This window comes from Macrotis lagotis, chromosome 6 (assembly GCF_037893015.1).
Source record: "Macrotis lagotis isolate mMagLag1 chromosome 6, bilby.v1.9.chrom.fasta, whole genome shotgun sequence".
NCBI lineage: Eukaryota > Metazoa > Chordata > Mammalia > Peramelemorphia > Peramelidae > Macrotis > Macrotis lagotis.
In genome coordinates, this window is record NC_133663.1 from 106,446,603 (window position 1) to 106,458,901 (window position 12,299).

The window sequence follows — 12,299 nt, forward strand, 5'->3', positions numbered from 1 at the left end:
CTGGTTCAAAGCAGTCACTTAATGTTTAGGAACCCATTTTGGGGGACTTCAAATCTATTCTATTTTTCCAGATGGAACTTAATAAAATAAATATACCTACTCTTTTGTACAAAAGATCATAAATTCCACATATTTTGATCTAAAGAGATTGCTACTTAAGTTTATTTTAAATGTCAAGTATGATTAAACTATCTAATGAAATATGAATCAAGTTTTTAGTTTAATGTTCATCTGAAATCAAATGAGTCAAACTTCAAAGGCAGGATCCAAGAAGATTATGTAAATTCTATAGTGATGTTTTATTTTAAAATTTATTTTCAAACTGTAATCCTTAGAAGTCAATGTTAAATTTCTCTGATCTCCAGATATAGTGAAATAAAATTGATACTTGTATTTAGGCTAAAGGTAATTCCTATGACTATAGAGTCTGAGAGACACTTATAAAAAAGCATTTTGAGTTTGCAAATTTTCTTTCACTGGAAGAAGTAGTATTATTCATATATATACTTAGCTACTTTGCTTTACTCATCCTAAAAATATGTCTTCTGAATTAAAAGTAGTAAGGTGTAATTCCTGCAAAGGTGGTTTCTTAATTTATCTCTGAAGAGACCTGGGTGAATTTTCAGTTCTGATTTATAAAATAGACCATGTCAAAAGCAATAAGGATAAGACTCATATTATTAGGACCATGTCCAATTCTTAGGAACAAGATGATAGAGTTAGAATTAGACTTGCTTTTGAATGTTGAGAAAAAACAAAATAAATGTTGGTCACAAACTATTCCTATAATTTAATTCACTTAAATTTTAAATTAATGAAATATGACCTTTGGAAAGTTCATTTTTTTTTGTAATAATGTTTATCTAATTTACTCTTAGTTAATATAAGTAATTAATCATGAATTATCATGGGTTTTATAGCAAAATGGAAAGTGAATAGATGCAGAGTATGGAGTACTATCTAACATATGTGAAACTTAATGACTTGTTACTATGAATAACAATTATCATCATTGATTATATAGAACTTCAAGATTTTCAAAGCACTTTTTGTAAAATTATCATTTCATCCCCTCAACAATTATACAAGCATCTTGCTACTGTTTTATAGATGAGGAAATTGGAAAACTGAAATTCAGAAGGATTGTGGGACTTGCACAATGTCATACAACCAACTTCAGAGAAAATTTGTTTGACTACCAAGCATGGCACTCTATCATGTTGCCTACCAAAAAATAAAATAGTAAGTACAGAACTGCTATGAAGTTTAAGTGTAAATATTCTTTCTTATGTTTTTCATCTATCAAATTAAAATATAGCAACCAGTATAATTTTTAAATGAAAAAAGAAACACTCAATAATACTCACCAGTTTTCATTTCTATCAAGCGTTTCTTTTTTTGTTGACGTTCTGCTTTTTCTCTTTCTGCTATTTCTTTGGCTATTCTGGCACGTCTCTCTTTTTCCTCAACTTCTTTTCGTTTGGTGTTTTCCTTCATTGCTTGCTATGAAAAATGATTTAAAATATTATCAAGATTATGCCCAAAAAAGGGAAAATATTAAATTCATTAATATGTAACTTGCATTTATTAAATATCTACTATGCGAGAGATGTTGGGCTAAGTAATGGGTGGAGGGGGGAGGAAGGCAAAAACAAATTCACAAAAAATTAGAAGGATAATAAATATTGTTCACAAAACAATCTATAATCTTGGGACTTTTTTTTTCTATGTACAACTGGATAGCATTTTTAAAAGCATTTTATTTGTACCAATAAGGGGAGAAAACAAAACTTTGTTATTTAAATAACAAGTGATTAAAATCAGGTACATACACATGGTGAAGATTAATGCTTTCTTATGTACCTATGTATTATCTGGATCATTGTATTCCTACAACTACTACCCCTCAATATGTAGTTGCTTTTGACCCTAAAATGAATGTGCATGCCCTGTGCTAGGTGCTAATAAGACAGCTCTTGTTTTCACAGAGCTTATACTGGAAAAAAATATCATGTTCATAGATAATACAAAGTAATTTGAGTGATGCGGGTGGCATTTATTCACAACAGGGCAAGTCAGGAAAGGTTTCTTAAGAAACATAACCCTTGAGTCAGTTGGGAAGGGAGCTAGGGATTATTGAAGTCAAAGGTTAGATGGAAGAGCATTAGATGGCAAAGGCACCCAGGCAGAAGGTGGAACATGCTGCCTGGAAAACCTCTATGTGGCCACTTGGCCTATACTGTAGACTATATGAAGGATAGTATTGTGAAATCAGACTGGGAAGTTAGGCTGGACCCAGACTAAAATGTTTTAAAGGCAAAACTGTTCTAAAACCTAATGAGTTTCTATTTTCTAACAGAGACAATAGATGGCTTCTTGTGCTTCTAGAGTAGAGAGGTGACAATCAGGCCTATGTCTTAGGAATTACAATGCAGCAACAGAATGGAGGATAGATTTTTATGGAGAAAAAATGGATGCAGGTAGACTTACTAGAGGGCAACTGCAATAATCCAGAAAACAATGTGGTTAGGGCCTGAACTAGGAAGCAGTCTTCTGAGTGGGAAAAAGGGGGATGGATGCAAGAGATATCGTAAATCTGGAAGCAGCAAGATCAATAAATTTTCATAACATTTGATAATTGATGTGCAAGTAATCATAGTTTCATAGTTGAAATATTGTGGGGACCATATTATTAGGAAGCACATTTTGCTTATAGGAGTTAACTTTTTATTATATTGATATATATTTGCCATTTAAGATTATCTATCATCTCTTTCCTTCCTACATGTCAACATAAAGGAGGGTAGAGAGAGTGGAACCTGTGTGTTTGTGGAAAGACCAAAGAATTCTTTACTCAATTGTTAGGCATGCAAACAGTAAATCATGTTTAAATCATCAATCAAAAAACTGGCATTTATTAAGTACATACTATATGCCAGCAACTGAGTTAGGTGCTAGACAAAAAACATGAAATAATTGCTGTTCTACCAGAGGAGACAAAATATCCATTTATAAATCTGGTACAAAATAAGTCTAAGATAGTTAAAGAGGAAGGACATGGATGGTGGGAAGATCAAGAAAGGCTTTAGGAAGAAAGTGATGCTTCCATCAGGGCTGCTATGAAGTGAAGGTGAAAAGGGAGCATATTTAGGAAAAGCAAATGGCCAGTGCAAAGGTATGAAGATGAAATAACATCTATAACAAAAGAGGAGGATCTGACTGGATAGTAAAATATGGGAAAGGGAGGACTACACAACAAAGCTAAAAAGATAGAATGGATCCAAGTCATGTGGGGCTTTTAAAAAATCAACCAAAAGAATTAGGGAGCTGCTGGGATTTATGGAGTAAATAAGTTAAATACTCATAATTTAAGGAAAATCCCTTTGTAACTATGTGTAGGATGGATTAAAAAAATAGACCAATTATAAAGTGATCGCAATACCAAGACAGAAGATGAGAGGGTGATTGATTAAGGTGGTAAGTATATGAATAGAAATAAAGAGTCTAGTGTGAAAACTGTTCTATTTATAGAAACAAGAACCAACAACTGATGTGAAAGATGGGCTGGCAAGAGAGAAACTGAGGATAACAGGACTAACAAAACTGAGATTGGAAGAATGGAAGGGCCCTTGAGAAATGTAAGTTTAGTAGAAAGGAAGGTTTGAGAAGACAAAGGCAAAGTTCTGTTTTGGACATCCTGAATTGGAGATGTCTCCAGAAGACCTAGTTTATACTGTCTAACAGGCAGCTGGTGGTGACATCAGAGGTAGAGAGATCTACAAGTCATGTACATAGAGATAATAATTAGATGCATAGTTGCCACTGAGTTTGCCAAGAGTGAGGAGATATGGAATAGAATAGAATGCCCACTATGGAATGGTTTGGGGTATACACACACAAGGGAATGATATGATGAAAGTATTTCATTGATTCTATCCATTAGAATAACTAATCAAGGGGCGGCTAGGTGGAGCAGTGGATAGAGCACTGGCCTTGAAGTCAGGAGTAACTGAGTTCAAATCTGGCCTCAGACACTTAATAATGACCTAGTTGTGTGGCCTTGGGCAAGCCACTTAACCCCATTGCCTTGAAAAATAAAAAAATAAAATAAAATAAAAAAAGAATAACTAATCAGAGGGAAGATAGTAAAGAAAATTTAACAAATTTCAGATCACTTAGAGGAAAGACTCATTTGTAGAAGAGCTTAAAGGAAAACAAAATTCAGATAAGCAAAGAGGGACCAGGCACTTGGAGGAAGCAGTAAGGTAAGAAGGAGAACATTCCAAGGACAGGAAAGAGGAAACAAAAAGGCATGGAGAGTGGAGATGGCATGCCAATTGAAGGAATAGCAAGTTGAATCAACATATTTATTAAAAGCGGATTATATGCCTACCACTACAAAAGCACTGCAAAGGAGACAACTTCCCACAACAATTTTCTTCCTTCAAAGAACTTACATTTTATCCTATCAAGATATTGTTGGATGATGATTTTGTCATACCATGTGTTAGATATGCCTCCTAGTGTTAAGTCGCTCACCTGCTCAAAAAAACAGTAGTGGCTCCCTATTTGCTTTAAGAGGAAAATATAAATTACTCTATATGACATTTAAAACTCATTCTATTCTAGTTCCAGGCTCCCCTTCCAGTCTTTTTGCACTTTTATTTCACTCACACATATTATGATTTGGCTAAAACTGTCTTTTTTGCTATTTCTCACACATAATATTCCAATATTTATCTCAAAATATGTAATTCATTCTCTTCTCCCCTCCATCTGTTAGAATTCCCAGCTTTCTCAAAGCTCAGCTCAACTGTAAGCTTCTAAAGAGATCTTTCCTGTTTTTGTCTATTGCTACTAGGTTGCCCCAGCTCCCAATTTCAAATGATCTTGTATTTCCTTTGTATTTTTAAATTTATTTATGAATATGTGCTGTTTTTTCAAATAAAATCTAAGATCTTAAGGACAAGCAGAAAGTATTTCATTTTTGTCTTTGAATTCCCAATGCTTAGCAGATCATTGCTTCTTCATGAATGCTTGTTGCTTTTTTTTTCTTGAAAAGTGTTAAAACTTATCAGGGCCAAGCAGAGAACCTGCAGATACTCCAATTAGACAATCTTTCAAACAGAAATCATAACATGAATGACTATACTTTATGTCCAGATGCTCACACAACTTCAAATCCATCCAATCATATTATCATTTAATACAAATCTTACTTTCTTTCCCATAAGAAAAGCATGAGCTTTTAAAACGAGAAACCCTGATAAATAATAGGTAAATATTGTAAAGCATTTTCTGATCTATTCAATGATTCTGTAAAAACAGGAATAAGGCTGGTAGGACATGGTTAAGTACTGATGAAGCTATTGTCACTGTGAATTCTACTTCCTTTTCTACAACAGATATTTATAAGCATTTCAAAATAAATAAATAAATAGATAGATATGAATGATAAATAAATAAAAATAAAAATTTTAAATATTCGAGAATTTTGGTAGGGATCATAGTCAAGGTCACTTTATTCTGTATCTAAATATTTTATTTGCTTTTCCCTTATAGAAAATCAGTAAAACAGTTTTTCATTTTCTAGTCCTGCAATATATATCTTCTGTTTTCATTATACAGTACTAACTGTTACTCAGAAATTACAACTTCTAGTTCTTTCGGTATGCCAGGACATAGATCATTCAGGTGAAACAACTTTAAGGACACTTGGATACTTTCACTATATATCCTTATTAAACATTTTTAAAAATTCATTTTAGACCAAAAGTCATTCTTTTTGAAATAATTATAAAAAAAGAAGTCAAGAATAAGCAATTCTACCTTGCCTAGTTCCTCATCTGCAAAATGACCCAGAAAAGGAAATGGAAAAAACTCCAGCATTTTTGCCAAGAAAATCCCAAATGAGATCCAAAGAGTTAGACACAACAGAAATAAACCACTGACCAACTTATCTTATTATAGTCAAAATCCAGTATCCAAGATGTCTGTTCAAAAGAGCCAAATAAAATTTCACCAAGTCCTCAAAGATGTCCTTTTTATGAAGAAATCTTATTTGATGTAGGATACCAAAAATGGTAGGTATTTTTTTTTACTAGTTGAGGAGCTTAAAAATCTTTATTTTCATTGCTATCTTTGGCTTTTATACCACCTTTATTTACAAAAATATCCCTGCCTCAAATCCATAGTAAACAGGAAATTATTATTTTTATCAGAAAGTACTGAAGTTTCATGGTTTTTTCATGAAAGACCTCTTTGACTTCTTAGAAAATGGTAGAAATGACTGATGTTTCCCACTGGCAGAATGCCAATTTTTCAGTATAAAGGATATTTTTCCCAAATCCCCTAACAACAATTGCACAAAGTATTTAATAAATAGGCAGAATTTAAATGAAAATAATCACAGCAAAAAAAGCAATCAAAACCTAATGCTACAGAACTATGATTTCCAAGCTTGGCGACAAAGAAAAAATACAAGGAGATAATTTCCCCTTTTCTTTGTTTATACAGAGGAGATTTTAAGTATAGAAAACTACATATGTTAGACAGTTGCATTGTGTTGGTTAGTTTTGCTTAATCATTTTTCCCCCTTTTACATTCCTTGTTATAAGGTAGAGGAACAGAGAGAAAGGAATACCTTGGGAAATGTTGGTGATATAAAAACAAAATGCATCAATTAAACTTTATTCTAAAATATTTGTTTGTTAGATGACACTGGAAAATGATAGTGCCAAGAAAACTAACCAATTACAGTGTTCCCTCTTATACTAACTTAAAATGATATCATTCCAGAGAATCTTGCTGTTACCATATTTGGATAGAATATAGCTAGAGATTGGGATCAAACTCATTATTTCACTGATACAGAGTCGTGATAAGTAAGGACATTTCTTTTATCAATGAAGGTCAACATATTCATTGCAACCTCTAGCCTTAGAGTTGCCAAAAGAGCTTAAAGGATTGGTTGTTCAAAATGTCAAAAGATTTCTTGAAAAATCCTACATATATGGTTTGAAATATATGAGAAAATATGACTTTTGCAGACAATAATTATAAGCCACTAACATCAAAGGATAGTTTCCCTTTAAAGACAGATGTTAACAGATCAGTGAATGAAGTACATTTGAATTTTCATTCAAAACACGATAAATTTATGTTCAATTTGATAAAAATCCCAAAATAAACCTTACTTTTTAATCTCATGATAATTACTGCATAGATGAAACTAGGGAATATTCAAAAAGATATACCAAAAAAAAGTTAAATTGAATTTTGCCAAAATGACATGCTTTTTCTCTGGTTCTTAATACATACAGAAGTGATCATATTGAGAAGAGAACAGACATTTTATAAAATAGTATGCAGAAGCAAAAACATCATTTCATTAACAATTCATCATCTTAACTTGAGATAAATTCTATTTATTTTTGCTCCTAATGCCAGAATTTCTTGAAGATGACAGAAACTATCTTCTCATATATAAGGCTTTAAATGTCCCTAAAGATGTGCAGGTGGTGATAATTAAATTGTTTTTGTTTCAAGTTGATTTTTAGTTGCAATCTAGCCTGAGATGAAAAAAAATGGAATTACTTATTAATCCTTCAGGGAATAAACAACTGACCCATAAATAATAGTATGGGTTTGTATGCATCTCCTGCTTTGAGTTATTAAATGATTCTTGGTTCAATAGACTATTTTTAATTACTGTACAAATTATAAATTAATTTTTAAAAATCAATAGGTCTAAAGATTGATGCTTTAATTCAAAACAATCATATTTAAATGTATAACATCCCTGTTTTCTCAAAATAAAAAAATTCATTATTTTAGTCTCTGAATCAACTATTAACTACGAATCATCATGATCATCATTATGATTATTATCATTATTATAGCTACTAATAATGATAGCTAGGACTTACATAGTGCTATAAGGTTTGTAAAAGCACATCACAAATATCTTATTTTCCCTCAAAACAACCCTGGAGGAGAGGAAGCACAAGAAGCAGCTAGGTGGTGCAGTGGAAAGAGCACAGGGCCTGGAGTCAGGAGGATATGAGTTCAAATTCAGCTCAGACACTTGAAACTCACTAGCTACATAACCTTGGGCAAGTCACTTTACCCCACTGCCCCAACAAAACAAAAACAGAAAACAAAGGACAGAAGTGCTTTTATTATTCCCATTTTACAGATAGGATAGTAATTGAAATCAAGGTAAAATGACTTGCTTAGGGACACAGTGTTAAAAACTGGATTTAAACTGAGGTTTTTTTTAACTCCACTCACTGTATCATCTAGGTTGTTTAAAATTGCCTACTTTCCAATTACTTTTACTATGAACAAGATGGTAGCCAAAAAATTAGGATTTTTGGATAAGTAAAAAATTTGTAGTAGCTTTGATTCTAACCACTGGCAATGATTTTAGTGGAAGAAGCATCACCTCAGATCCCAAAATGCTATGAAAAAAATCTGTTCAAAACTTAATTTTAACTCTGTTGTTTAATCATTTTCATTTGTGTCCAAGTATTCATGGTCCCTTTTTTTTACATCTGGGATTCTTGGCAAAGATACAGGAGTGGTTTGCCCATAACTTCTCCAACTCATTTAACAGATGAGGAAACTGAGGCAAACGGGTTAAGTGACTTGCCCAGGGTCACACAGCTAATAATGATGCCAGATTTGAATTCAGGTCTTCCTGACTCCAAGACTTACACTCTATACTCTCTGTCATCTAGCTGACCACCTTGACTCTACTGTAATGTTATTTACAGAATGAAAAAGACACATACATATACATATATTTATATAAATATATATATATGAAATCAATGATATAATAAAATACTCTTTAAAACTGTATAAAGTACCATAAAATGATTAAATATATTTTAGTTTAGTTTTTAGGTTTCTAAGTTTGTGCTACCTTTTCAGTTACATTCGTTAGTTTGTATTATTATTATTACACATAAATTATTTATTTGATTTCCCTCATCACAAATTCAATGTAACTATTCCCATTGTATATTAAAATAATCCAGGTTTTGCCTTCTAATATAGTTTTCTACTATACCAACCAAAATCTAAAAACATACAAGAAAAATAAATGCCACTCATTTAATTGTATAGAATCTGTCAGTCGAAGACTACTTATTATCCTGGTGAACATAGCCCAGTGATAGTAAATCTTATTATAAAAGGAAAAAAATTAAATAAACTAGTCTAAATGTATTTTTATTGCTGAAAGCCCTGAAGAGAAAAGTTTATGAGGGCTGATCAGAATAAAATTAATTTTCAAAGCTACAAACCAAAATTATCCAGTACTGTGATTTAAGCATCTACTGTCACTTGAACTGTTCTTCAGCTGCCATAGACATTAGGAAATCAGAGAAAATATGCAGAGGAGAACTGATCAATTTTAATTCTGAATTCTTCCTAAATAATCACGAGATGAATTCTGACATATATTTTAAAAAATACTTTAATAGAGTTGTAATCTGATGTAGTGTACGCTTCAACAATATGGAGTCTAATATTATTGTGTTGGCTTCTGATGCTTGGATCTCTTTTTCCATGTCCTCCAGTAAATTTTCTATAAATGCTAAATCCACAATGCTCAAGGTTTACCTCTATAACTTTTGATTTGACTGCATGAAGACTACTCTAATGGGAAATCCCACACTATTCCTAATTGATTAACTTATCTAATCTTGTCATAAATCACTCTAAAATTCTACTTTTCCATTATTTTTCATTGGTGAAGTTTTATAGCCTATTCACATAGACCAAACACCAGTATTCTTTTTACCTTCTGAGTAATAATCCACTTTAACTGTGTAGAAATCATGGCATTCCATGACTCATAACCAATCAATATGATTAGGAAAACAATTTTAAATATATGAGGATCTGTTTTAGGAAAACTTTGGAAATCATTCAAAAACCTCAACCCTATCCTAAGATCTAAAGATTATCAAGTCTGTTTTCTTCCTCCTCTTCTTTTCTGTGTCTACTCAGTGTCTGTCAATGTTATTAAATGTACTGATGATCCAGTTCTACTTGTTTCACATGCAACTGAATATAATAATATGAGTATTAGACATTCTTTGTCCACTTGGACAAAAAGATAAGACAGTCTTCTAAGTGACTGTGAATCTCATTTGAGAGACTCTTGTAATGTCTAGGCATTGATAAAACCAGCAAATACAAATTATCTTTCAATAGCAGCATCTTAAATATTGCTACCTAAATCCCTATTCCATTTCTTTTTTTAAAAAAATTTGCTTTAAGGAAATGGGGTTAAGTGACTTGTCCAAGGTCACACAGCTAGGCAATTATTAAGTCTCTGAGGTCACATTTGAACTCAGGTCGTTCTGATTCCAGGGCCGTTGCTCTATCAACTAAGCCATCTACCACCTATCTGCTCCAATCCCTATTCCATTTTAACTGTGCACTAGACAAACTCTGTAGAAGTTTCAAATACAAATATCTCATCTTTATATCATCTGATATCAATAATCAGTTCAACAAAATAATTTTTGTGTGTATTTCATTTCCCAATAAGCCTTTAATTATTGTGACATATGCAGGGAAGATTCCTTGTTAGAAGAAAGCTACAGGGGCACCTAGGTGGCACAGTGGATAGAGCATGGCCCTCAGGAGTTCCTGAGTTCAAATCCAGCCTCAGAGACTTAATAATTACTTAGCTGTGTGGCCTTGGGCAAGCCACTTAACCCCCATTGCCTTGCTAAGGAAAAAAAAAAAGGAAGAAAGCTACTGATTTATGCAAGTGACATATTCCTCTTTATGATTAATAAACAAAAAGAACAAGAGTCCTGAATTCTCCAAACCTTTCAATTATGGGACTGATAAAAGGTGTGTTCTTCTAAAGAACATAATTTTCCAAAAACAGATTGTCTTAACAAACCACTATCAAAAATAACCTTGCTACTTGGAGCAGAATAAATATGGCAGATTAGAATAGGAACCCAGCTGTAGGCCTTGAAGGTGGCTGCAACAGAGGCAGCAGCAAATTCAGGAACTCTCATTCCAAAGGACAACTGGCCAGAAAAAGATTATAAAGGTCAGTTTGTTGTCACTGGGTTCAACTGATGTTGCTTGCCAACTCTACTGTCCACATTCTGGGTAGTAGTTCCAAAGCATAGAGGATCTTGAGTGATGGTAGCTACAGAAAAACAGGGTCCCTGGTCACTGTTCCAGGGTCAAGAAGAGCACTTGTCCTCGTGGACAAGTGTGCTCGGGGAGCAGGGGTGCTTCAAGAATAAAGATCAGAAGAAAGACCAGAAGAGCAGTGATCAGACCTTTCCCCATATCAAACTACCCTAGAAGAACCAAAAACTTGTCTCCCAAAACTGAAAACAGCAGCATGAAAAAGCCTAAAGCCCAAGACAGTACCTCTCCATAGCCAAAAAAGTAGAGCTCATATTAGACATAAAATTCAAAGTAAAGAAATAGATTGGAAAAATGAACAAATAACAATAACAAAAAGAATTTGACCATCAAAAGCTACCACAGTAGCATACTTGATCAAGACAGAAACTCAGAAGAAGAAAACAATGTGAAAACTCCTACAAACCAAAGATTCAGTGAAAATTGCTAAATGGATGCAAGACGAACAAGAATTCCTGGAAGAGTTAGAAAAAAAATAATGGTAGAGTAAAAAACTGTGAAAAGAAATGAGAGTGAGGCAAGAAAATTAGAGAATTAACACCTTGGTAAAAGAAAGACATAAAAAAATTGAAGAAAATAATACCTTAAAAAACACATTTAGCATAAAGGTAAAAAGAAGCAAAAAAAAAATCACTGAAGGAAAAAGCAGAATAGGTCAAAAAGGAAAAGAGGGATAAAGATTATTGAAAAACATAATTCCTTAAAAATAAGAATAGAGCAAGTGGAAACTGATGACTCCATGAGACATCAAGAAACTATAATACAAAGTAATAAGAATAAAAAAAATAGTTAAAGTGAAATATCTTGTTGGATAAACAACTGACCTGGGAAATGATTTAAATCAAATGGAGTTGTGAACTAGTCCAAACACCTAAGAGAAGAACAATTCTGAAGTAAGAATTATAAAACTGGGCATACCCTTTGACTCAAGAATATCACTATTAAGTTTGTGCCCCAAAAAAAGATCAAGGAAAAAGGAAAAGGATTTATATGTAAAAAAAAAAATAGGGGTAGCTAAGTGGTACAATGGACAGAGCAATAGAACTGGAGGCAGGAGGACCTGAGTTTAAATCTGATCTTACAACACTTGCTGTGTGACCCTGGAC

At 32.9% G+C, this 12,299-nt stretch overlaps 1 protein-coding gene and 1 long non-coding RNA gene across 11 annotated transcripts in view; one reads left to right on the top strand and one right to left on the bottom strand.

Annotated features, from left to right (window-relative positions):
- Positions 1–12,299, bottom strand: part of DIAPH3 (diaphanous related formin 3) — a 543,832-nt gene that overhangs the window by 228,215 nt on the left and 303,318 nt on the right. For all 10 annotated transcript variants that reach the window (XM_074191775.1, XM_074191779.1, XM_074191781.1 and 7 more), the window contains one exon: positions 1,368–1,503. In XM_074191775.1, coding sequence (XP_074047876.1) covers positions 1,368–1,503 — 136 coding nt within the window. The remainder of the gene's footprint in view (positions 1–1,367; positions 1,504–12,299) is intronic.
- Positions 1,115–12,299, top strand: part of LOC141491149 (uncharacterized) — a 56,578-nt gene continuing 45,393 nt past the window's right edge. Inside the window, exons 1-2 of the long non-coding RNA XR_012469483.1 lie at positions 1,115–1,242; positions 3,532–3,638. This is a non-coding gene — a long non-coding RNA (uncharacterized LOC141491149). The remainder of the gene's footprint in view (positions 1,243–3,531; positions 3,639–12,299) is intronic.